The sequence below is a fragment of the Amblyomma mixtum genome, chromosome 1, assembly GCF_055824585.1.
Source record: "Amblyomma mixtum isolate Tamu chromosome 1, ASM5582458v1, whole genome shotgun sequence".
Taxonomy (NCBI): Eukaryota; Metazoa; Arthropoda; class Arachnida; order Ixodida; family Ixodidae; genus Amblyomma; species Amblyomma mixtum.
The window spans coordinates 155,061,416-155,088,274 of NC_143012.1; the positions used below are offsets into that span (position 1 = coordinate 155,061,416).

At 50.5% G+C, this 26,859-nt stretch overlaps 2 protein-coding genes across 2 annotated transcripts in view; one reads left to right on the forward strand and one right to left on the reverse strand.

Moving 5' to 3' along the window:
* The window catches only part of LOC149369427 (tetraspanin-9-like), a 122,233-nt gene extending 103,207 nt beyond the window's left edge, over window positions 1-19,026 (reverse strand). The window contains exon 1 of the mRNA XM_089558388.1: window positions 18,715-19,026. The gene's annotated coding sequence lies outside the window, so the exon portion shown is untranslated. The remainder of the gene's footprint in view (window positions 1-18,714) is intronic.
* A 212-nt stretch (window positions 19,027-19,238) lies between these two features.
* Polr2L (DNA-directed RNA polymerases I, II, and III subunit Rpb10) lies at window positions 19,239-26,024 on the forward strand. Its single transcript, XM_089558438.1, has 3 exons — window positions 19,239-19,364; window positions 19,469-19,587; window positions 25,862-26,024. The coding sequence occupies exons 2-3, from the start codon at window positions 19,493-19,495 to the stop codon at window positions 25,968-25,970; spliced, it is 204 nt and encodes a 67-aa protein (XP_089414564.1). The 5' UTR covers window positions 19,239-19,364; window positions 19,469-19,492; the 3' UTR covers window positions 25,971-26,024.
* Window positions 26,025-26,859: the final 835 nt, after the last annotated feature.

Consider the following 26,859-nt stretch of genomic DNA (forward strand, 5'->3'; position numbering starts at 1 on the left):
GGCATCTTCGCCAGCCTTTCTCTGAATTTCCTGTAGCAGGCTTCTGGCGGCACATTCGAGTGGATGCGAGACAGTCGAAGGAAAGCAAGTTTTGTGCTTAAATCACACATTCAGTACCACGAACACACACACTGCGCCTTCGCACACTGCGACAGCTGCATGGAACAGCCCGGAAGGCGCCAAAGCATCGGCAGCCGCTGAAAGGCCGGCAATGGCGGCGGGATCACGCGACCAAATATGGCGGCACCCCCGTTCTCGCGCCGTAAAGCGTCCACAGCCTCCAATGGACACGGCACCCTGGGACCGCTGGGACCAGCAATATAGTTCACTATAACCAGCATGCACACTAAGCGCGGCGACGGACGTTTGAGAAGGTTTATGTGGCCTGCACACACGTGCCGTTGCACAGCCGCATGTCGACTACGGCAGTTGATGCATCGGTCTTGCGGCAACACGGTGCTCGAAAGTTGCTTTGAAGTGACTTCTCTCGGTGGGAATGATTCTCAGAAATGGCAAGCCGCACCCGAAAGAAATCAGATGCATACAAATACTGCGAAGCTAAAGTGTTAGGCAGGGAGGTAGCCAAACGTAGTTTTAGGAGCTTTTTTTTTTTTTCCAATCCGCCTAAGCAGCTCAGGCGGCTCAGACGAGAGAAATCGGCACGTGGCGGCTTGCATACAAGGCTCGCTGTGTCGACACGTTGGCGCGGCGCTTTAACCGCCTCTACAACTACGCCATCACGGAGCTACGCCGTGGTGGAGAGCGAGAAGTCTGCGGGTGTTGTGTAATGAAAGGTGATTGCAGTCTGACGAGCACATTCCCACTGGCGATTCATGGCGGTGTAGGTGTGTAAGTGGAGGAAATATATCCGGCCAACAGAAGCGCCGCTGGCTCCAACGGGACTGTCGGACGCGTCCACCCAGGGAGAGCATGTGTGGTGGACGTACGCGGGGGCATGCGCGTTCGCAGTGTCAGTATGCATGCTCACCTTTGTGTAACGTGCGAATTGGCATATCAGCCATTTGTTCTTTCTTTCGTCGCTGCTGTTTGGTGTTCGGCTTTCACTCCAGTATACAGGGCGGTAAGCCAACCGAGTTTCAGTTTCCGCCGGCCCTCTACAGAGGAGCATTGCTGGCTTGTGCCTGGCCAGGTCGGCCATTCATGCCGACTCTGTGCTGAGGGTGCACCTTCGGCTAGTCCTAGGTCAATCCCCAATTAAAGGTCGGGCAAAGCTGGGCAGCCGATGTTCGCCACGCATGTGAGGCAGCGCAGCACTGCATGGAGCATTCGTCCGCTTTTAACCGGTGCAAGCTATGGAGCCATCGAAAACCGGCTCGTGTGTACTCAATAAAACGGAAAGGGTACATTGTGGTTGCGAAAGCCAGCCATAGAGCTCTGTTTTTTCCTTACGCTGGTTTAACACGTACTCGTACACTCGCAGTCGCTTACCGATCTGTCACCGCGCGCTGTTTTACGCTGTTTTCTTTTTTTTTGTTCGTGAGCAGTTCTGTCCCCATCGTCGGCTCAGTAACGGCGCAGCTGCGGTCGCTCGGCCGCCCGCGCAGCTTCCCGTGACAGGACCGATGACGTCAGCGCACGCAGGCAGACGACGTCGGCCCCCGACGTCCGGGCGCTGCCTGCTCCGCGAGCAGCGTCTCGACACAGCGCAGAGCCTCGCCGTTACTAAGACAAGGAGAGCGCATTAGCATATCCCCCGCGGGAGGACGTCAACGCGGGTTCAACGCTCCGCTTATTAATTAAAGGCTCCCCCGCACGGCAGCTGCCCGCCTCTGCTCCTGCTGCCATAGAGAAAGATGCTGCTTCGGCGGCCACACAAGATGGAGGCACGAGGGAGAGGGAAACTAGCTCCACGGGGAGTGAAAAGAACAACACGCGTTCTACGCACAGACGGAGTACTGCACAGTATATATATACGGGGCTCTGGGTCACCGTTGCGTCCAGCATAAATTTCGTCCACAGCCGTTTTACCCCGATGTCGGATGTGTCGCCGCTATAGGATTGTGTAGGGCACCGGCGAATAGCGCATAAAATGTCAAAGGACACGCGTGAATGGCGGACGAGTTTCTGCGCTCAAGACAGAGACATAACGGCAGCACGAGCGATCAGCACTCTGGCCGAGCGTGACGAGCCACAAGTCACCCACTCGGCGCACAATGTGCGAAAGGGACGGCTGCACAGTTGGCACGGCACACGCGCCCATTTGTCGCCTCGCTCTGACAGCGGCAGCGACGGAGGAAGGAAGGCACGATGGATGGGCGGTGCGCGGCCGTCCCAACATCGCCCGTCGGGACGCAGGAGTCGTCGTTCACTTCGTCGCGACGGTTCGGCGGAGAAAGCGTGACGAGCGCGTAGCGCAACAAAGCGGGGACGCTGCACGCAACGAACACAGTCGCCGACTCTTCAGTATCGTCGCGACTCGTTAAGGAACAGCCGCTCATGCGACAACAGCGCTCCCGGGATAATTCCGGCGCTGGCAAGTACTAAACTTGACTGCGCATCCAGTTGCACTTATATTGTTACAAAAATGCGTAGCCGTTGATCGCTCATACGGAGGTGCACGAAGTGCCGCGCCATCGCAGTGGCAGCAAGACGCAGCAGGGGCACGTGACCTTTGCCGAGTCGGCCACTGAGCACACGCAGTGCGGGGCACTCTTGGTGTGCTCTGGGGATCACAAGGCACTGGCCACTTGGGCAGAGCAACAATTAATGCTAAAACACACGGCGAGACCATTTCAACACTCTCGATGATCCATCCTCATGAGGCACAGCCTGCTTTAGGCTGGCATACAGCACGGTGTCGGTCTGCTGAGAGACACAGCGGCTGTCGTTGTGACATAATTTGCGCGGTGGAATTTCTGCGAATTGAAGCCCGTGACACTTATGTGGCCGTACCCCTACACCCGGCGGACCCCAAGGTGAAAATCTTGTTCCTCTATTCCAATGAAAGAGCCCGGGCTAAGCGCTGCAGAACCCCAACTTGACAACGGTCCTGACTCCAAGAATGTCGAAACGATCGAAGCACGAACACTTACCGCTCGCTTGTATGCGCAGTTGGCTGCATGAGCACAGGGCTGTATAGGCAACTAGCGAACGCAAGGCTGAACCACCGATAATAAAAGCGCACTGTCCTGCCAGGACACTACAATGAAGTTTATTTCGTCGACATTCCTCTTTGGACAGGCTGCGCTGCTGAACAGCAGTGAGCGAGAACGACTGGGTGAAGACCGGCCGTCGGAATTAGCCCCCTCCCCAACCCTCTCTTACGCACACCCAACAGATCCTCTGCAGACGCCTCCAGACCAGCTCTCTGTCATTCCCTGAGCTGCTATCATTGTGGCACCTCCCCTGCATGCACCCTATTCGGCGGCCTTCACGCCACACTCTCCCACATCCTTTTCGGCTGCCCTGCTGATCCTCCACCACAGGACAGCACACCATCGCGAACTGGGAGGACTGGGAGGTCCTGCTCACGTCTGCAGACTCGACATCGCAGCTTGCTGCGGTGGCTCGGGCTGCCGACGTCATGTCCCGACATGACCAATCTGGTGCAGTGCGGCACCGCACAGTGGCCAATGTACTCAGCTGGATCTAAAACCCACTGGCGAAAAATCAAGTCCGTCCGTCCGTCTGCCTGTTTGTGAGGAACAGATGGTGCGAGACTGTTTGCTGTCATCGAAGCCCGCTCTGACAAGAAAATGGCATTCTTTCGGGCTAGTTGGTGCGAAGTGTTATGTGTGTCCCTCGTCCCAGCGTTCCCGCAGGCCATCTCAAAACGGAATCTGATACGAAACTGGGTCTTTCGAGCCCACACCACTTGCCAACATCAGACGACGAAGAGCCGGAGTGAAGAGTGCTGCCTTGTGCACTTAGGCAAGACGGTCAGCAGCACATGCATCGGCCAGAAGAGGGGCTTTTTGGCTCAGCTCCAGTAGGCGAAGCCGTGACTCGCAAGCGGAGGCGGCGCGGTGACGCCAGGACAAACCTCCGATGGCACAAACAGAAACCAGGTTTAATCGACTAAAAGCGCCGGTGTTTGTTGCAGACACCCGCAACTTCCCGGAAGGAAGGCAACGACTGCGCAGTAGTGCTGCGGAATCACTGAAATGATGGCGCAGAGAAACCCTTCAAAAGAGAACTCCGCGGACGCGAGTGTGGAGATAAGGAGACTGGTTTGAACGACGGAAAATAACTGCGCGTTGTTGAGGACGGAGGGGCCCTGGAGTTGGGTGTGTCGTTCAGCACCGCAGGTCCCGGCTGTGAAGGACGATGTCAAACTCCATTGAGGAGGAAACTGTACAGAAGGTTTATTTTTCATACTTACAGTCGAGACGGGAGTGTTCTGGTAACCAAAAAACATCCCGTTAAATAGGGTTCGTATTCCCCAGATCCCTGACTGGGGAATAAAGTTCGAAGACCGCTGTCCAATCCGATGGGCAGTTGACGCTGGTGGTAGCACCTATACGGCAGGGGCGGTGCTGGACTCTCGCTCTCTCGCAGCTCGGGGGATGGGAAGGGGTAGAGACAGAGTCATCAAACATTGATGGGTCACTTTGATCACTGCGGCAAGTCTTCTGCGCGTTGCCTCCCATCAGGTGAATGAACGTCCTCGTATTCCCCCGCCGGATGTCCGAAGCACGAGACCTCTGTCGAGGACACAGCCGTCTTTCAATCAGCAGCAACAGCTCGACCTTGCGCAGCCCCGCCCCGTCGTCCGGCGACCCGAGGGTGGACTCGGCCACTGGACGCCGTCGCGGCTGCTTCCGCCGCTGCCGTCGCCAGCCTCCGCCGCATGTTGCTTCACGATGACTCAAGTCTGGAAGTAATTCTTCCCAGGCCCGTGTTTAAAGGGGCCCAGCAACGCTTTTTTCATATGCTTTAGGTGATTTCTTCATGACACGCAGATACCGAATCAAAAAGAATTACTGGAATCGGTGCACTAGAACAGGAATTATTAAGGAATGAATTTTCAAAATACAAGCAAACAAAAAATTGCCCTCGACTCAAATTTTCCCGGTCTTCTCTTTGCCGTTTCACTCACCCAATGACGACACGCGGCGAGACCAATCGAAACAGCGTGCACGAGCACGTCACCACAACGTCCCGGAAGATAGCTTCTCATGGTTTCCTGGTCACTGTAACACATTTTCGCTGACGCTGACGGCGTCGTTTCCATGGTTACAAGCACGTGGGCGCTAGACTGAGACGGAGCGAAGGAGCCGAAAGCTCCACTCTATAGTACAGGCATGCTGTCGTTGCTCGAATCTAGAAAGCATCCTTTCAGGTAGCATGGCTGTTTTTGCATTTTCTTGTGCGAACGTGAAGTAAGCCGAGCCTGCCGGCCGGCCAGCCTGGACGCTGGCAGACGGGATCCCGTCTGCCGGCGTCATAAAAACGAGCTAAAGAGTGTTCTTGACGTAAGTAATAAAGCCTGGGATAGGAAAATGAGAAATATATCATTTTTCTGGGTCACTGGCCAATACCGAGTTCCTGGTAAAAGGGACAACTGTGGCACGACCGAATTTGTTGCGAGAACCGCCTCGCAGCTGCCTCTGACCCGACGGGGTCCGGCTCGACTGGCGCCCGCTAGCTCCGCTGCTGAGGGCGTAGCGTAAATTGACCACGCTATTATTTTATTGCGAGATAATGCTGTTGACAGAAAAGCGGTGTGAAGAGTAGGCCATTTATTATAGCGCAGGCGCCTTCCGAAGCGCCGGCCGCTGCGGCTTCGACGCGAAGCGAGCCATAGGCCTAGCGACGACCACGGCAGCCAGGCAGCAGCAGAGCTCGTCGCCCGGAGCGCCCGCGAGCGGTGCCGTTGCCGTAAGCTCGCAACATAAGCAGGCATGCTTTGTCGTTGCTCGAGTATAGCTGGCAGTCTTTCTGATAACAAGGCGATCTTGTCTTTCCTTACGATATTTGTATACCAAGCCAAGCAGCGCTCAGGCACTGCTGCACGGCGGCGAAGTGAGACACCGGTTGTGGGCGGAGCTTGGGCAGAGCGGCGCAGCAGGAGGCCACGAAGTTCTTTGATGCAAAGTTGGTTTGGTTTGGTTTATGGGGTTTAACGTCCCAAAGCGACTGAGGCTATGAGAGACGCCGTAGTGAAGGGCTCCGGAAATTTCGACCACCTGGAGTTCTTTAACGTGCACTGACATCGCACAGTACACGGGCCTCTGGAATTTCTCCTCCAAAGAAATTCCAGCCGCCGCGGCCGGGATCGAACCAGCGTCTTTCGGGTCAGCAGCCGAGCACCATAACCGCTGAGCCACCGCGGCGGCCTTGTTATTAGTTGTTCATCCAATCATAATCGCCCGTCAGCTGAAGTCATATCCGCTGCAAAAATGCAAAAGACCACCGCTGTGTGCCGACGCCGTCAGTGCCATGATTTTGATTCTCGAGAAACTTAAAATATTAAATACAGAAATATGCGTGTTATGACCGGTGGTAATAGCGTCGCCATAACTCAACAATTACAACAAGGAAGCAAAACAATGCACTCAGATTATGGTGCAGGGCCCCTTTAACAGCGTGTGAGATGGTGAGAGAGGTTGTTTGTACTGGTTTCGAGAAAATCGGAGTTCAAACAAGAACTCGCTGCAGCACTGATCACGATACAAGATACGCGATGGATAAAGCGTCCATTCTACGCAAGTGGACAGCCAATCGCAATTACTTTTACAGGTCCGCGTTCACAAACTGTCGCTTTGTCGTCCTTTGCTGTACAGCGGTCAATGAGAGTTGGCAGCTTTTACCGTGGCACGCTGCCAGCGAACGTGGGCAGCATGCACTCGACGCCGTTACGGAGCGGAAAAAGCGGCACTTCAGCTACGAAGATGCACTGCGATAGATGCAAGGCCACGCCATACACAATGAATCCATCAACAGGGGTCGATTTACGGGAAACTCACGGACTGACAGTTGCGGGGGCCCGGGTATGACTCGCAAAATGCATTTCTAGAAATTTTTTCGCCAGATTAAAAAAAAACAACGAAAAGGAGCCAATGCGGTTTTCCTAACGAAGACTTATTCGCCCTTCCCCATGAACCGGTTAAAAGGTCCGTCGACACTGAAGCCTCCACATATCAGTCGAGGTAGCAGACGAATCGCAAGGTTGCGCATCAGTGACCTCCGCCGGGCTCAGAGGGACGCGCGCTGCTTTCGTGCGTCGGAAAGGTACACACAAACCTCGGTTGGAGGCCGGTCTCGGAAAGCAGCTGCGTAACAGCTGTGCAGGGAACGTACTACGCGGCACACCGGCAATAAATGAAAAGGAACCGAGCACCGCGACAGCAGCCTGCTGCCCCACATTGCGGCGCCCTCGGCGCCTTATCTGCGTGGCGGGGGCTCAGACGCCGCCGCTATCGGATGCCACTAGCGCCCCCGGAGTGCGCATATCAGTTGCCTCGCTCTCGGCCCAAGGCCGCTACCGTCAAGAGCAACAGCAGCGCCGACCTAGACAGCAGCCGCGATGCCCGGCGTCAGCGCCGCGGGGCGAGGAAGTCCCAGCGGTCCCCTTCGAATCCGTCGCGCCAACTTCCTGTCTCTCTCTCTCCACCAACCGTTATCTAATCAACTTCCGCTTTCTCAAAATTGACTGCACCGCAATATCTTTAGGCGGGCAGCATTTCGATCTGTGGCCTGTTCGTCTGCCGTGGTTTAACAGCCCCGTGTATTAACTTTGAATTCACCGAGTTATAACGGAGTAGTGCACGGCTTCGTTCGTCAACTTCAAATAATAGCAAGTCGGCATGCTGCATTTCGTATACGCATACAGAACCGCTATTAACGATTAAACTTTCTTTTTTCAGCTGGTAAACGGGCACTGAAAAGTTAATACTTTCCAATTCTTTGCTTACTCCTCAGGTCATAACTCGAGAAAAAGGCGTGCTTTAACAATAACCACTTTGAATGCGCGGAATAACTTTTAAATATTCGTTTTTCCAGAGAACAAATACAGAGTGGAGTAACCTAACTAACGAGATTGTTAGCCAGAATTATTTAATCAAGTTTGAGAAATGCCAGCAAATGTTGTGGATCTGTGTGTGTGTTGAATGTATACCCGTCCTGCTATGATCTTGTACTAAACCGCAGTATCTATAATATATAAAAAGAAAGCACGTCTGGCCGGGTATTCAAATTGAAAAATAAAAACTAAACAAAAATCTTGCTTCGCTTTTCATGCCCCGTTATTATTTCGGAACTAGCGCACAAACAGGCAGATAAAACAACTAATCCATGCAGCGCGGAAAACACCCGGTTTTATAAAATCTCCCCCCCCCCCCCCCTTTTTTTTTTCTCGCTGGTGTCGTCTAGCCACAAACTTCAGAGGGTAATCAAGGAACCAAAGCGTTCCTTTTTCCCGCAATATTTCGGCTGATGTTTCTCAAACAAACCCGAGATGATCGAGCGTGAACGTTCGAGAAGAATGGCCCCGTGTTCAGCCCGTTGGAAGACACCAAGGGAAAGTTGATTAATGACGACCTCTCCCACGTTTCTAAATGGAGCTACTCGAGGCAACCTTCATCGAAAGGTTATCTTTTAGTTTACAACAAAGAAACACGCAAGGAGAATTTTTGCACGACAGTGACTGACACATAAACCTCACGAAATCAGCACCTGATCTCGCCAAACAGTAGAGTAATATAGATCAGTTCTCACCAAACTGTCCTCTTGTTTCAAGTTGTCTTGCTGTTAATTACTAACTGCATCAAAAATGTTTTGTGCCATACGTGGCGCGCGTTGTGCCGTCTCGTTCCGTGTTTCTGCGCTGCTTTTCCTTCGTAATAAAAATACTCTGGTGATTACGTCCTGTCCATTACTCGCGAAGTCAGATATATGGCGGAACTGGATTTTACGAACATGAGCACAGTAGGCACGTTGTGCTGCCGAGTCATAATCGTGATATAACCATTACTACCGATCGGTGCCGTACAAAGCAAGAATTCACGTTATGTTTAGATTAATGCCCCGAAGAGTTTTAACGCCAGGTTACATAGAGCTGTATCTGCGCGACCGTCTCGGAGTGCCGCCAAATACTGCAATTAGACGAGCTGCATCGTTTGCAGGCCGCGCTGTTGTGCAAATTAGGGATAATAGCAGGAATACGGTGTAGTTACACCGTTGGCTACGCAAGCATCTTTTGGAGTGCGAACATGCTTGGCCAGCGCAGCAAATGCAGCGCACTTCCGGTGTTCCCAGCTCTAATAACAGATTAGACATCGCGCAATAGGGTCCATCGATAGGCGCCTTCATTATATGTTCACGGATGTATCACATGCGCTACAGAAGCTTCTTTATACACCACACAAAAACTTTTTCTAGCCCAAGAAGCATTTACAAGTAGCAGAGGGAGGCAGACAGTGAGATGTACGGATGAGGTTAGAAAGTTTGCGGGGATTACCTGGCCACAGCTGGCAAAGGACAGGGTTTATTTATTCACGTCACCCCTAAAGGCCCTCCAGAGGAGGGTATTACATGGTTTGGGGGAGGGGAGATACGGTCATTATAATAAACGCGATACATTTTAGCAAGAAGTGAAATGCAACAAAAAAACATTAAAACATAAGGTATAACACAAAAAGGAAAAATGAACACAAACAAAAACAGCAAATTTTACACATTTCCGTCACAGCAGAGAAGCTCTTGGAATTTTTTTACGTCAGTTTCTGTGGCGATGACTGATGGCAAACTATTCCATTCAATGATAGTACGGGGAATGAATGAATTGGCGTAAAACGATGAATGACACTTTATGCATGCGTTTAATTTTGAAAGAATATATATGTCATTGTCCTACAGTGGGCGCAGTTAGGCTGATGATGATAATTTTAACACCGAGATAAATTCGTGATGAACTTTTCAATCGCGAACGCTCATAAGCACCCTCCAGACCCGCGAGCCCTGCGCTTGCCCCAACCAGCGCTGCAAGCTTTATGCCCCAGACAACATGGCCGCCACTGGCTTCATACTCCAGCAGGTCTATAGTATGACTCTTGGGCAACAAGCTGCCGAATGACGCCACGTTACCAGCGATATCCAGGGAGGAAAAACCAGGCGCTGCGACGATGTGCATGTACACGCTCATCATCCCGGACGCGGCAGCGCTGGCACCACACCAGCTGGCGGCCCACGCAACGATATAGCGCGAGGGATACATACCCGTTCGCGCTGGTTACATCACGACGGTGTTCGTGCACTGCCCACGGAACGCTATATGGCTCCGCGGCGCCTGTTTACAAAGAGCGCTTCGTGTCGCTTCTCCCGCCACCGACGCTACGCACGGCAGACGTGGTGCTTCTGCCCAATGAGGCGATCGTCAACGCAGCAGCCCAACAGAAGCTGCAGAAGCGCCCCATCTGCAGATTGTTAGCAAACGCAACATATATCGCGAATGCGCCTTGCGCGGACAAAGATATGTAAACACGATAAAACTGTATAAACACATTACACCCTACGCATATATCCGACCGCAGCTGATCAGTACGTATACCGCTCGTTTGCGGCAAGTGCTCGACTCGCACCATGGTACACCGCCAGAAAATGCGATCGGCTGCCACGGTGGTATAACGATTACCTGACCAGGGCTCGCTGCAGTGCGACACAAAAGGCTCGAGCCCTGCGGCGAGCTGTGGACCACGGTGCAAGACGCCGACGACGCAGAAGACGCGCGCGAGCGCTGCGTCTGGCAGGCAAAAATCTGGTAGGCAGGCAAAAAATATTTTTGAGCAACAGGAAGTCATCGACCGCGTTTTGCACCCTCTTCCATAGTGGGTATGTTCCATTTTGTTGCGAAAGCAACACTACTGAAGCCCAAGCCTTCGTCAAGCCTTTCACTGGCTTTTTGTCGACGCACCAAACATCGACATGATGTTAAATAAACATGATTCTGATTCAGCTCGGCTCGTCGCGTATGCTCGTTGTGGTGCAGCTATCAAACGACCTTGAGTCGCCGTTGCCTGGCAACCGCTTCAGCTGCGCTCCAACCCGAGTTATACTACCCGAGCTTACCCGGGTAAGCTCGGTTAAGTTCGGTCAAGTTCGGAGCAGCGTCGCGCCAGTTGCGCGAGAGGTTCCTAGGGGAGAGCAACATGGGTTGCACAAACCCTACCGGTGGCTGGGATAGAAACAGCCACCTGCCAGTGCAGGGGCGCATCGCTTAACCGCTGCGCCACTGCGACAGGAAAGGTACGAATACTCCCGGGGATCTATGATTGTAAAGTAGAGAATGACCTTCTGCATATTCGGGAATCAGCCCATTACGCTATGGCGTCATACGCTTACGGCGGAGCTTAAGTGCCCCCTCCAATTGAAGAATGAACACCTGCTTTCGCACGTCTACTCGGTTTAACTACGTTGACCCCACCAACTTTTCATTTCAGGGCAACAAAAGGCGTGAAGGAAGAGGACCGCCGAGGATGGAAGCCGTCAACGGGTGATAAGATCAGACGAACCATGCAGGCAGAACGGTGCAGCTCACTAGGGGCTGGTGCCAGGTTTCACCGACGTCTACCTCCAGAAAGAAGGCCAGTCCACAGCGCGTAAAATTGCAAGTGTTCGGGGATAAAAAGTTATCGGTCTGCTACGCAGTGATGCTATAGGGGTCTTGGGCCGTAGCTGTGTTTTGTGCCCAACTGCACTGCCCCTGGGGCTTTTGGCGTCGGGGTCTCAGGATTTTCCTGCATGAGGACCGGTACAACTCGGATTGTGTCGATGTTGTTCAGAGATGGAGCTTCCCTCGTAGAAGGCCTAATCCCGTGTGGAACCTCGCCAACTACATGGCCAGCGATGGCCTGCGTGCATTGCTCTCTGATAAGGAGGGTCATTTTATTGTGATACGTGAAGGCACTTTTTTTTTTTTCCCCTAAAAGCTGCGGCAGCCGTAGCGAAGGACATTCACCAAGTAGAAACGATGTGTGGGAGCTGTTAAACTCGACGAACCTTGAGTAGCTGCCCTCTGCCTGTGAGGGGGCAAAGCGCGGGCGTCTTGTTTCCTTTGCAGCCGAGGCGCATAAGGCTTTCAGAGCCACGGTGCCAGAGGAGGACACCAGGCAAACAGCAGCAAGATATATCTGTGGAATCTCCTGGCATCGCTGCAGCGGCGGAGTTATAGTCACTCTTGGAAGAGTAATCTCTTGCTCTTTTCGACGAAAAAAAAATGGTGCTCAGCATGGTTTCTGCATGCAAAATTTCTCAACGAAGGAGGGAGGAGCGACCGCTCCGCCCACTGCCCTCCACCTTTGCTTCGTTGGTGACGGATGACCTCTTTTGGCTGCCAGTTCAGGAGCGATGGTGCATTGCTATCGCGGAGACGCTCTAGCCAATGGTGTCGGCCTATTGTCATTACGCACAGTTAATTCCACAGTTAATTACATGTCACAGAAGCACTTGACTGCCACCGGCGATTTAACCTTACGGGATTAACTGCGACGCCACCACAGTCGGTTGACGTCATTGGTTGGAGGGCCTCCTGTGAGGGGCATTCGCCGCTGCATTCTTCAGTTGTATCCAAGTGCAGTGATTAAATGACGCTGGACGGTGTGGGACATTCAGTGTTGATGATTTGTTTCATTCTTTGCCGTGTGACCCCTCGGTGACTTCTTATAAAAACTTGCGTTCCAGTGAACAACGATGACACCGTTTTCGTGACCCGTCGTGGTGTATCGGTGGAAAGCTTTCTTCACTCTTGTTTTCTATTTCACTTGCGGTCAATGTTTGTTGGTTTAAATAAAGAAGTGTTCCAGCGTTCAGGCGTCTGTTTTAGTTCCGGGTTCGCCCCCACCAAAAACGATATGTTTCTCAGTTGATTTCATCGGCCACTACTTCGTAATCTGGGTGGCACTGCTGAGATAGCATTTAGATACATGGACGACTATCTGGTCCTTGTTAACGTCCTGGACTTTATACTGGAGCCCTATAAGACTCACGCCTCCTATTTAAAGCCGGTCATGTCTGCTCACCGCGGCCAGTCAGACAGCCACTGCATCACAAATCAGGCCCCTCTACGCTCACCGTAGGCGTGGTCGAAATCTTGTCCCGAGCTTTAGGTGCATCAGACTGAAAACCGCTGGCTGTTCACCTTCCCGCCATCGTGCGCATGTGTGAGAAGCTAACTAAACAGGGACAAGGCCACTGGAATGTCAAACGGTCGACAAGCGCAAAAAAGCCACAGTGATACTCAGTCGACACCACACTGCGCATAAAAAACGCGGGAAGAGGTTTTCGCAAAGAGGTCGTGTTTCCAGTTCCCGGGAAACGAACAGACAGAAAAAAAGATTGCAGCTGTTTCACATGACGCGACTGTACGTAGCCGCAGCGCTGCGCGATTTCCGATGTTTAGCGACAGAACGGCGCACCGGTGTCGCCTCAAACCCTTTGCGACAGACTTCCAACGAGTTGCTCGCACTGCCGCGCCGTGGGGGCCTTCGCCGCGAACGAACCAACCGTCAACCAATAGCATTTCAAGGGAGGCTGGCTGCTCGTAGCTGCGTATCAGTTAGAGCGCAAAAAACCCTAAACATGTCTTATTGAACAAAAAAATGCGCGACAGCTCAGTTGAATCAATCACGGCTATAAAGTAAACGCATAATAAGGTGTTCAGCATTTATATTCGCCAAAGCGTTTCTCGCCAATGAAAAGCCGCTCGCACCGCACCGATTGCAATCGTTAGCGTGTGAAACAGCTGCCACTGGCGTCGGAACGACAATGCGACTGGGGCCGTATTTTTCGCACCAGGCGAAACAGCCTTAAAAAGGTGGCAGTGTGTTTCCCTACCCAGCGATGGGGTTTACAAACGCTCAAATGGCGAGTTCCATTCGGGGGCACAAACAATATTTGAACTATATTCTCTGCACTGTTGACTGTCCACCAAGATTCAAGATCCGCGTTGAAGCATAAAGATAGGCTTACCAGAGAGCATTTCACGCAGCAAAAAAAGGAGTGTGTATACATCAGCCAGGCGTCGGCCCCACTGACACAAAAAGAAAAGGTGTTTTTTAATTTTATTAATAAGTAGCCACTAACAACAGATGAGCCCTCGCAGTTACGACATACGGTCAGAAATTCTCTGTTGCGTGTTTTTCGACTGGGTTTCCTCCGCTCTTGTCCGCCGCCGCAAGCTGAACACGTGCTTTTGGTGTTGTTCGATTTTGTTGTTTTCGTATACACTCCATGTACGTACGCATTTCATTCAATAAAACTGTCAGATATGCGACAGCTAGCAGTAGTCGCTCCTCAGTCGAGACTTTATGGGATGCGACACCGCCTCTGCTCAAAGCAGTAATAAGTTTTTTAGGCCTTACACACCACTGTTTTATTACTTCATGAAACCTCACACCCATCCCATCTTATTAGTTGACCGTTCACCTTGTGTAAAACCCACCATCATCATCGTAATCAGATATGCGGCAGCGTGTGTACCCTCTTCTCTGTCGTCAGCGTTCGTTAGCGCTGCGGTGAAAAATGCGGTCACTCCGCAAAGTGAGAAAGGCGGACTTAAAAAGGAGGAGGACGTCGCCCCCCCCCCCCCCCCCCCCCACTTCGAGAGCGAATTTTTGGAAAATGACACCGGCCCCAGTATCTTTTCGACAGCGAAAATTCAAGAAAAGCATGGTCGCCAAAGCAGGACCGCGTTTCCCCCTGTCTTCTTCCGAAGAGGAGCCAGTAAACTCGTCCCCGGCTGCAACAGGTTTCGCTTTGCTACCACCGCCGCCGCCGGTGTGAACTCCCCTTTGTCGCATTCCACAAAGGAAGGTTGCGCTGCGGGGTCTCCCTACACGTCACCGCTGTTTGCAGAGCGAGACCGGAATCCTCTTATCGGTGACCCGTATCGGCTCGCGACCGATGCGTACGTGTGGGGAGCAATTTGCATGGCTGTCTCTGCCTCCGAAAGAGATAAGATAAAGACCAAAACAATCGAGCGGGGGCTTCGCGTTTGACAGCGCGTCGCACGCAATCCCCGCAAACGTTGCCACGCGGTTATGCTGCCAAACTTAGCCCACACGTGCCCAAAAGCGTCGGAATGGACTGCCGACCTTTGCAGAATATTGTGAGTTATCCATTTCTGTTCTCTTTGCACAAAGAGAACGACAAAAAAAATCTTTCCCGTTTCCCGCTTTCCAGCGTTAAAATGCAGAACATCCGATGCGTACGTGGCACATGCTCGAACAGAAACGATAAAAAGAAAAAGGTACACCAAAAGAAACGCACCTGATGCTTACGTACCATATCCGGTTGAAACCCTGCACACTAGACAATTTGCGTTTCTTTTTTCTTCCGTTACTCAGATGACGAACAAAACTGGAATAATAGATGTGACCACGTTGGTGATAAATGGTCCACGACGGGACACACTTAGACCGACCAGTGTGGAAGCCTCAGCAGAACGCCCGAGAAACATCCGTGATGAAAAAGAGTTGTCACGATGAAAAGAGTGCGGAAGGTCTCAAGTTCCGACGAAAAAATAACGCTTTCATGGTGCATGAGTCAATGTGCTTTGACTGCCACCAATTAAAATCACAGTAAGCAGAAAATGAAATAACGCCTGTACTCTCTCGCGTAGGTACAATTGCACCTCAACGCACAGCATGAACAAGAAAAAAATTTGCGCTAAGAATAAAACCGACATAGTTTCAAGCATCATGGCACAGGCATAAAAAGGGAGAAAACCATGAGTGGGGCCGCAAAGAAGCAATGTTCTTTGGCTCATTCTGGGCTCAAACAGACGAAGGGTTAATGTCCATATATGGGGAATTACGCATTCTCGACTTTACATTCATAGATCCAGGGAGCCCTCATACCACTCCTGGAGCAGTGATGCAGCGCTTAAGCGATGTCCAGCGATGGCAGGTGCTGCCACCGGTGGGGCTTGTGAGGACCAGGTCGCTCTTCCCGAACAACCTTTCGCGACGAATCATTAGGGTCATTTCTTTAACCTACACCAGCTACACCAGCGTAGCGAAGCTTCATTGGAGGTATTGGACATTTGCTACACTGGTGTAGCTGGTGTAGGTTAAAGAAATGGCCCTATTAACTGATGGTAATGATTACGTGGACAAACGACAAAACTGCCCTGCTTGAAATAAAATGGTTGGTTGGTTTATGGGGTTTAACGTCCCAAAGCGACTAAGGCTATGAGAGACGCCGTAGTGGAGGGCTCCGGAAATTTCGACCACCTGGGGTTCTTTAACGTGCACTGACATCGCACAGTATACGGGCCTCTAGAATTTCTCCTCCAAAGAAATTCAGCCCCCGCGGCCGGAATCGAACCCGCGTCTTTCGGGCCAGCAGCCGAGCACCATAGCCACTGAGCCACCGCGGCGGCTGAAATAAAATGATGGAGGAGGCCATTTTCTCAACAGGTATATATTAGCGCCACGCCGCCCGTAATGTTTCTACCCTAGCGGCAAAAGACATTAACTAGAACATGCGTGCTAGAGAAGGGCCATTTGTGCAGGTCTGTAGTACAGTAGGTCTTGGTCATAATCCAGGCAGTAATGACGTCACAGGATCACATGACTTAGGTAGCCCACGACGCGGTGGGCACGCAGAGGGACCTCACAGACAATGGCTCAGAGGCTGAGAGCAAGTCCTAGCTCTAAAACACACAAAAAAATTCAAAGGACGCCTGATTACATTAGGCGACGGCAATGTGATAGCATTCTAAGTTGTTGATGGATGCCTTTGCCAGTCGTGACTAGTGGGGCTTGTGAGACCCAAGTTGCTCTTCCTGTGCAGTGCTCTTTCCCAGCTCATCCCGTACACCACCTGCCACGGTTGGGAGGTGGCAGGTGACGTCGCCTTTGTTCTCTGCTACCCACAAGGCATGAACAGGCGCTACCATGAGGATTGCTACCTCCTAAGAGAGAGGCATATGCATGATGCAAGTGAATATATCATTAACGCGATGGCATGAGAATCCTCATCGGTAAAAAAAAAAAGGCGGCGACACATACTTCCAGGTGGCAGGTGACGTCGCCGCCTTTTTTTTTTTTACCGATGAGGATTCTCATGCCATCGCGTTAATGATATATTCACTTGCATCATGCATATGCCTCTCTCTTAGGAGGTAGCAATCCTAATGGTAGCGCCTGTTCATGCCTTGTGGGTAGCAGAGAACAAAGGCGGACAAATATTACACCCCCTCCTCATGACTACTAGGACGGCCACTGCCCCCTTGTCCCATCCTCTGCGCACGAAGCAGGCACGAACACTCCCTAGAAAACCCCTGCCAGCTTCCTACTGATGACGTTCACACAAACAGCTTCCTACTGATGACGTTCACGCAAACACGCACAAAAAGAAACAACGTGACCTGGACGAACACAATGGATGCCGACTGGGCCGCTGAAGGGCATTTTTGGAGGGCCTGGTAAAAATGCCCTGCCCTGAAATCTCGTCGATCGACTCGGGGCATTTCCGCATCGCTCAAACTCATTCAAAAGTACACAAAAAGGCGTGATCTACGGCCGGCGTGCAATCATCAAAACCGCTGGTGGGCAAGCAAGAAACGGGCCTCTAGAACGGTCAGGTGCGCATGCGCGTTACGCAAGGACGCGTACTGCGGCGCACTGGGAGGCATGACGAGACACCTCGACCAGCTGGGCGTCCTGTCGCACGCGTCAATCAGCGGCTTCGCCCGGCCCGGAGCAAGGTCAGAGCGAACATGCCAGCGCTGCGGCGAGGGGCGGCGCCGCATCTTCCGCCTCGCTGCCAAGGCCGGACACGCAGCCACGGAACGCGGCGGCCCGCACCGCTCGGCGTCGCCAATCCCCGCTGGGCAATAAACCCGCCACAACGACGTGGACGAGTCGGCGAGCGCCAACGCGACTTCTTCAGGCGCCGCACGGGATTCGCATCTTGTGAACGCCGAGTCGATAGAAACTTTTGCTCGAAGGTGTAATCTACCGAAAGACGAGATTTATAAGGAAATAAAATTTTGGACGTACTTGCCTCTGTGTTAGCATTCGCGCCGATTAGCTGCGCGCAGTTACCATACGTAGACAGAGTAGACTTACCGCCACCAGTTGCTTCTCCGACCTAGAACCAGCGAGGGCGCACAACACGGCGGTCGAAACTGAACGAGATCCGAAGCGTATGTGCTCAGGGGCGAAAGCCACGCCGAACGAGCACACACAAACGCGTCGACGAACAGAATGCTTGCAAAGCGGATTCTCGCAGCTGACACCACAAGCGGCTGACGAGAGGCGTCGCCGGGTTTGCACGACCCGCCTACAACTCGGGCTCTATTTCAAACTACGGGATGTTTTGCACCACGGCTACATTCATGCATTTGTGCAGATGATCCCGGACGTCACAGGTGCGCTTGAATTTCAATAAAACGAGAAAACTACAAATTCCAACATCCGCTCGTCCGTTCGAGAAGTTTAATCATCCGAGAAGTAGTTCAAGTTCACGAGCTTTATCGCGAAGACAGGTATACAACTGCGCTCTTGAAACGCGATTAGATATTACGCGCACGCTCTCGTGCAGGCTCCACATTCACTTTGTCAGAAAGGTCACGCACTTCTGCCCTCCCTCCGAAACGTTACGCAACGATCGGAGAAGTTTCGCACGAAAGTAAACTCGCACACTCAGGCCGCGGTCCGAGCAGCGAGCGAAGTTCGCCACGCTTGGGAAACGAAAATGCGAGCGTCCGCAGTTCGCTCGGCGCAGGAAATCGAGGTGTCAGCGCCTTACCGAATTCGGGTCCTCAGCTAATCATGCAGCGTTGATAGGACACCGTCGGCACTCGATCCAACTCTGCTCCATCGAGGTTTTCGCTGCACTCGCACTTCCCAGGTTATGCTCCCTCGTAGACGAAAATGTGGGCAGTCACCCGCCACAACACGTAGCCAGCCAGGGAACGGAAGCGTCTCGCATATTCGTCGGTCGTGTTGTCGGTCTGTAGCGGACGGTGATGCGTGGGTATGCTCGCTGCGCTCAGCGGCTCAGCGTCACGACGTAAACGAAACACAAGTGGCTGCAAAAAAACAACACATCCTGCTTGCCAGCTAAATGCGGCTCAATATGTGTCTACAAGCTTGGACTGGCTTGGCTCGATAAACAAAACTGAACAACTTACTAAACTAAATAAAAAGTGCGTTTTTTAGCAATACTGTTACAAACTTGTGAAATATTTCTGAATAATTAAGTTAATAAACGAAGATTATTGAGCAAATTTTGGCTTGCTAATTTGGGGCTTGTTTAGGCTTCAATCGTGGCTTTGACTTCGTCGCTTGCGCACGCATTTTGCTGTTTGCGACGTTTGCGGCGATTCTGTCCGTGAACCTCGTGTGATTTCGTCTGGGTTACTATCGTCGTGCAGTGTGCCATTTGAGTAATCTGCGGTAAGCACCGTAGCAGATTTTTCGCTCTGTGTCTGCTGTCAACGGCGTGGAAGCTGTCGCTGCGCGTGTGGTGTCCGTGCGCGAAATCCGTTCGTTCTTCGCAGTCCGTCTTTCAGCGGTCCGCCACGATGATCATTCCCGTGCGCTGCTTCACGTGCGGCAAGGTGATCGGGAACAAGTGGGAAGCCTACCTGGGCCTCCTGCAAGCCGAATACACTGAAGGGTAAGCAGTGTGCTGGCCGACGTGTTGTCGCCGGCAAGCAATACGCCCTCGTTCGCCGTTGTCTTTTCGTCGTGCTCTGATCGCCTCGGTGCATAGCTGATGGGCTTGAAACGACGCCGCCTTGACTGCTACAGTTGCAGATTTGGGTGCGGGAATTATCTTCAGCTGCACTCAGCCTCGTTCCTAAAATGTGTTTATGCTTTGCAAGTGAGCACAAGCGCTTAACTGTGCCGACTTATTCTCAGCGAAGATGTAAAACGGCTGTACTTGCACGAAAAACGTACAAGCAATGTTTTGTACACAGACCAGCGTCCGCTTACGTTTATTTTACTGTTTGCATCAGTTTAATATGTTCGTGTTCAGGATGACAGGGCCTGACCGTGACAGAGCTGCTCAGCGTCGTTTTGACTCAACAATCCACTTCTGCGCATTATAAAAATGCCCACTGCAATCAGCACAGATGCATAAACTACTGTGGAGATGGTGTTGGACCACCATTATGAATAGCCGCTACCTTCCTCAGGCTCAATGCCTGCCTCCAGTGGCTGTAATAAAGACATTAACCTTAGCTGGCAGTGTCGTTGTCATCAGTGTAGTTTGTTGTAATCAGAAGAGCCGGCACATTCTGTCTGCCTCAGGGCCAAAGAGGACACTGTGGTAACTGTACACTGCTCCCCATCCCTTTGAGGGGGGCCCACTCCAGCACAACCACACAGTGTGCATTCTCAAGAGTGGCCATTCTCAGGCACACATGGGTGACATACTTTTACAGCAGACAAGGGAAGGGAAAAGAGGGGCTCCTTATGACATACATGATGCGAGCCAACATTCATGGAAACCAAGGGGCACAGGGGACTTTTTTTTCCTTTAATTTTGTGATCTATTTGATGAACACCAACGTGGGCCTCACTGCTGGCAGTCTTGATGCCATACGCAACGTAAGATGGTTCACGCGCAGCTCCCTCCCTCACCGTTTGATCACGTTCCATGGTGCTCGCGGTAATACAGGGCATACTACATTCACAGCTAAAGACGAGGGTGGCACTGGTGAACACTCCCAAGGTTCAGTTACTGTACGCATAAATACCCCCGAAAGCAGAAGCTTGGACAGTCACTGCCGTAACTCGGTAGGGCACCGGACGCGAAATTCAGAGGTCAAGGGTTTGGATCCCATCGACAGCATGTGGTTGTTTTTTCTTCTGCTTTGTAATCGAAGATCTTTAAAATAATTACCCTAGTAATCTTAGATTGATGAAAACCACAAAATTAAAAGAAAAAAACGCCTCCTATGCTCTTTGGTTTCGGCGACTGTTGGCTTCCGTCACGCATACTTTCACAGCGACAGCTGTTAAGCGCCTGTTCGTGGGTTTAGCTTCGTAGTAGTGTGACGTAGTCTCGGCATAACCGGTGGGTCTGTTGCCATGGAAACCACTCGAAGTGTGTTTACCGTGCAAGGAAGAAGGTATGACATGAGTGGAGAAATGCAAAACCGGTGGGTGGTTACCACAGGAGCCATCCGGAGGGTGGTTGCAGTGGAAGGGGGAGGGTAGTGGGAGTGTCGAGGAATCCACAACTGGAGCATGGTTACCATGGAAGGGGGAGGGTATGGCGAGAGCGTAAGGAGGCATAACCAGTCGATGGTTGCCACAGAATCCACCCGAAGGGTGGTTACCCTGGAAGGACGAGGAGGGTTACCATAGAATGAGGATTTTTTGCGAGAGCACAGGAAGGCGTAACCAGTTACAACGATAACCATCCTGGAAGTGGTTACCGTGTAAGGAGGAGGTTACGGCAAAAGTGGAGAAATACCGAACTGGAGGATGATTGCCGGGGAAGGAAAAAGGGAGGGTATAGCGAGGGTGTGAGAACATGCAACCATTACGTGACTGCTTTGGGAACCAGCCGGATGGTAGTTACCCTAGAAGGAGAAGAGTTGCCGTCAAAGGAAGGTACGCTGAGAGGAGGAGGACATGGTGATACTGCAGGAAGGCGTACCACGGTAACCATCTGAAACGTGGTTACCATTAAAGGAGGTGGAAGGGTGTGGCGAAGAAAGGGGAAGAAGTGTAGCATGGTTCATCTGCGGCAGAACACGCCACCCAAGGAGGGCATCATTGGTGACACTGTGCTTCTACAGCAGTGGACTAGAGATGAGACCTAGACGAAAAACGACCATTTGGGGAAAACCGTAAAGAGTTCCGTAGAATTATACAGAGGTGAGGTGCTCTCATATTCTCTACCACAACATATCCTAAAGTGTAAGTACCTTAACAGTTATCAATGAATCGTGTGTTAACGAGGGGTAACTGTCCTGTCAATTTTTTTTGCTTGTAGCAAAGAAAGTTTTTTGGTTACAATGTAGAGCATAGATAGTGGTGCCAGGGGTGTTTTCCCTAGGTTAGGTCTCTTATGCACAGTTTTCAAATAATGTCAAAGCACCAGCTGTTTCTGGTGCCTCACTTGATTATTGTTCGTTTACATAGTACGTGCGAAACGTTGTGCTCAGTGCGATGGCAAGAGCCATACAGCATCAATATGTCGACCGCAACTCAATACATGCTGTGGGTCTGGATACCCAGAGCACCAGACATGGACTTGCTATCTACTACAAGTCCACGACTTTTGAAGGCATGGTCAACTGCTTGGCAGTGTTGATGAACCTCTTTTCTCTTAAAGAAATGTATGCCTACGAGGCTACTGAAGCAGATAATTACTCCATCAGAGTGTAGTGAACACCATGACTGTGATGTGGTTGTGATCTTATACCACTGCCATATGAGCACTTCCAGGAGTCCAGTCCCTATTCATATTTTGAGGGTGTTCAACCTGCAACGATGCTGCATACCAGGCAGGACTGTATCCACTTGCATCTCTGCTGTTGTAGCTAAACGTTAACAAACTTCAACAGAAATATTGCCGCATTATTTCTCATTTAAGTTCGAATAAATTGTTTGCCTACTCAGTTCTATCTGTATATTTTCTGAAGCGCAAGGCTAGCAGCTGCAACCCGCAGTCTGGATTGAAAATCTTGATTATGCCTGAAGAACTGGCTCGGTGTTGGGCAGGATTTGGCTTGATTATAATGAAAACTGGCTGTGTGCCAACAGCAGATCTGCATTTTGTTGGGTCCTGATGGACTCTGTCAGAGTTGAAAGTGGTCATGCGACAACAGTGTAAGTGCATCATCGAAGAGAGCAAGGTGAGCATACCATCCGCATTTCCCTCTGCAGCAGGTGCCAGGTGTGTCACCCCTTTCTCTTGGAGTGGAAACTTTGCTGTCTCGCATGCCAGATAGTCAGGGAGGATGCGTGCAGGATCAGACCAAGAAACTGAACTTTTAACAGTACCTTTTGCTGGGCTAGTTGGTGTGACATTGTGTTCAGAAAAAGAAAAAACAGCGCTAAATTCTACACAAACCACACAGAAAGACGGACAGGACAGCGCCCGTCCTGTCCGTCTTTCTGTGTGGTTTGTGTAGAATTTAGCGCTGTTTTTTCTTTTTCTGAACACGAAACTGAACTTTCTTTCATAGTATATCATGGCATTGAGCAGCCTTGACAGGTACTAGTCTCAAGCATATTTTAATGTATTTTCCATTTAGTGCAAGGGAGAGGGTGCACGTTCATGCAAAACGTTCTGTTTGGCTCTATCTCCATGTCTTTGCTGGCGAAAAGAAAAGAAAATGTGGTGTAGTTGACCCAGGTTTGCAAGTTTGGTTTTGGCAGTGCACACAATTGGGCCATGTCATTGGGCCATGAAAGAACCCAATATGGGAACACGTTGAAGTTCATAAGGTGTCCTTTTGGCAGACATGGTACAGTGGAGTGAGTGTCCTTCACCCTTGAACTTGCGAGCTTGTGTGACAGTCCCCCCATATAAATGGGCTGTATTGCAAAGGTTGTTGCTTTCTGGCTTCTCATAGGAGGTTTGTAGACCACAGCAAAGCTTTGGATTAATGATTCTGATCTTAGGCAAGTTGCAGGCTTGGTGTTGGGGAATTGCACTGTGTGGGAAGCCACATTTAGACACACTCTTGAGCTGTTAGCATGGGTTGTTTCTCGCTGGTGAATATTGCTTCTCTTTGGAATGTCAATGCACATGCGTCTTACTTTGAGCCTTTGTGTTACGCACAATTTCATGCTATTAACACACGCTGAGCTGCACTTTGCCAGGGTGTCCAATGTAGGCTGTATTCTAAGCTGCTTGAAGCATGTCATCTCTGAGCCTTATCTTTTATGAGTCTGTATTGTACTGTACCGGCACTACACAAGAATGCATTCAGTTGAGATGGAGAAATGTTCTATTCATGTGGGTTCTGTGGGAAAAGGTATTGCTGTATTGCACAATGGCGACCATATTTAATCCTTTAAGCCCTGCACTTTTTGTACTGTCCAGGAACATTATTTACAACCCAATCAGCTTCTTTATCAGACAGGGCAACAAAATATATATGGATATTGGGTGCATGCTCAAGCACTTAAAGCGTGCCATGAATACATGAGCACCTAGTGGTTGAAACAACAATGAATTCAATGCGAAATATTTTCCCACCTTCGGTGCGAAAAAAGTGATGTCTTGTTTACCCTGAGTACAAGTGTAGCTGAAGGCAGTAATTGGTGTGCATTAAAAGCCTTGCAGGAGCTTTTGTTTTGATTATTTTTTCATTCCACAAGCTCATATCCTTATCTTGTTCCTTCCAGTAAATCCTGTGTTTCATTACTCAGCCTTCAAGCCTATAAGGTTTCTTGGGCACAAATAGCCTATTCAGTTGTAGCCAACATCCTTGTTCAGTCACCGCCCTGAAAAGCTTGGCTTTTTCCGTTAGTACAGTGGGGAATGTGGTGGTGTACAGAAAGCGGTCAGATAGTCCAAATTGTCAGAATTGCATCACTGCACCCGTGGTCTCTGCAAGCAACCGCAGTTTCCTTCTCTTCCGCGTTCTTCTACTTATACGCATCTTCGCCTTCATTTACTTCTGCTTTTGCATTTTCTACAACTCCTGCTTCCACAAGTCCACACCAGGACCTTTTCACACAGAGGAGAGTACCCAGGATGCTATCTCCATGCTATATATATGAAAAAGCAAAAACACTGTTAGGAAGAAACCTTTTCTAGCTTCACTTCTGTGACATACTAACCACTAAACTGCGACACCCTCAACTGAGGACGTGCAAACAGTAGCGCACTGTATTAATTATTATTGTCAGGGTGAAGACACTGTGCTGCACTTATTGTCTCGAGCAAAGCTGAAGAAAGGTGCAAAAATTTTTTGCGTGCTCAAGCTAGTAGTTAATAAATGACGTCAGAACATGCACACCGTGCCTTGTGCTTGATTTGTGTTGTGCGCTATCTTCTTCATCATTTTCAACCCCAACAAAAGGCAAGGGAGCCTTTCTCTAGCAATTTCAGTATTGTTGTCGGAGACTTACACGAATGTACAGCTGTAAAAAAAAAAGTATTTTTTGCCATCATTTGAAAGCACCATGACCCAAAAAGATAAGGCCATCCTGCACTGGATACAAACCGAGCTGCAGTGGTAGCGTTACGATGGAGGCGAAATGCATAAGAGCGCGTGTGCTGTACGATGTCAATGCGAGTTAAAAAGAGCCTCAGGTGATCGAAATTATTCCAGACCCCTCACTAGGTCACCTCTTTCTTCTCGCAGTCCCTCCTTCATCCCTTCTCTCACAGCACAGTTGAGGTATCCACTGAGAAGTGAGACAGTTAACAGTTACTGTGTCATTTCATTTCCTCAAAAATCAATTTACAATGGCAGACAGCTGTTGAAGCCTGGTAAGGCAACTGCACAGGCCAGTTGCCTAAGCAACATTGAGCTCAGTCACTGTCAATGCTGTGCACCTGTGTGAGGCAGAAAGCATGCAAGCGTCCCCTTGTTTCTTCTGTTGTTTCATTTTTATTTCAGCTATCTACCTCCTTATGACGTTTGCTTTCGAAATGGTGGGCTGCAGTACAGGCACAGAAGACACTGCTTGAGAATTCTCACTGCACTGTAGGGGTTCCTTATTTAGTGCCCTTCTTTTGCAAACAGTGACATTCTCTAATCCTCACTTTTAAGATTTTTATTTTATGCTGGTGTTGGGCTATAAAGGAAAGGAGTGAAAGATTGTGATTTCATTTACGTTTTTCCTATCATTCATAATCCTTAGCCATTGGCTGATTGACCATTTCTTTTGTGGTCATCAAGAAGGTCATTCACTGCACACTAGACGTAGCATGGGCAGCATGCATTGACATGGTTGTTGTGCCTCTGCAGCGATGCCTTGGATGCCCTGGGCCTGAAGCGGTACTGTTGCCGAAGGATGCTTCTGGGCCACGTGGACCTTATTGAAAAGCTGCTCAACTACGCACCCCTCGAGAAGTGACCTGGCATTTCTAATACCCCTGGCCTCCCTGTAAATAAATCTGCTCACAATGTACTAGACCTAGTGCCTGTTCCTTCACATTCCAGTGTCGAGAACTTGACCTACATAAATGGCTGAGTTGTAATAATACCTGTAACTGTGTCCTTCTATTGTTTTGTGTGTCATGAAGTTGACGCCAGATCGTCATCTTTTTGTCTACTGACTGGCCTGTGCTTGATATTTCATGTAGGCACCAAACAGCTTGCTTTAAAACAAGCACCAGGCCACTCTGTGCAGCTGTATCTCTGCCTAATCCATACTCTGCCATGATAAGGCTTCTCTTCTCTGACATCCTAGCAGGCATTGTTTTTGCAGAGAAATGAGACAGGTAGGAGTGAAATTGGGAGGTTAGAGAGTGGCCTTTTTTGCCTGCGTGCTGTACGGTTTGGTTAAGCCTTGGCAAACAGCTTGTAGCTGCTACTCTGCTCAGCCCAGCTTTGTATGTCATTACTTTAAAGCAAGGAAGGAGGCAGCTTGAGGTCATGAGTTGGGCAAACACTCGCCAGAAAGAATAAAAAACCTCTGACCATGTTTCACTCCTTGGGAAGTACAGTCCAGCTGTCATAACCGACAATTTGTCATGTTGAAAGCCAGACTGGCCTCATTCAAGGGTCATCTTCACTTCGCGCCAATGCAAAGCCCATAACCCCACCCAATGTCACTGAAGCTCCCCCTTCTGGTTCAGACATCATTCGGCATACAAGTGGTCTCGCATGAGGAAAGAGCCTCCTGCAAGTATCCATACTGCTGGCGACATGCCACTACTAAGAGTCTGGAAAATGATGTGTTCTTTGTCTCGATCGAGCAGTTTCCTTTTCAACTTTCTTCACCTGCTACTGCATGCAAACAG

Excerpts from the sequence above, each read along its gene's own strand:
- Polr2L (XM_089558438.1), top strand. The coding sequence starts at position 19,493 with ATGATCATTCCCGTGCGCTGCTTCACGTGCGGCAAGGTGATCGGGAAC. Across the intron at positions 19,588-25,861 it reads CAAGCCGAATACACTGAAGG|CGATGCCTTGGATGCCCTGG; the intron begins GTAAGCAGTGTG and ends GTGCCTCTGCAG.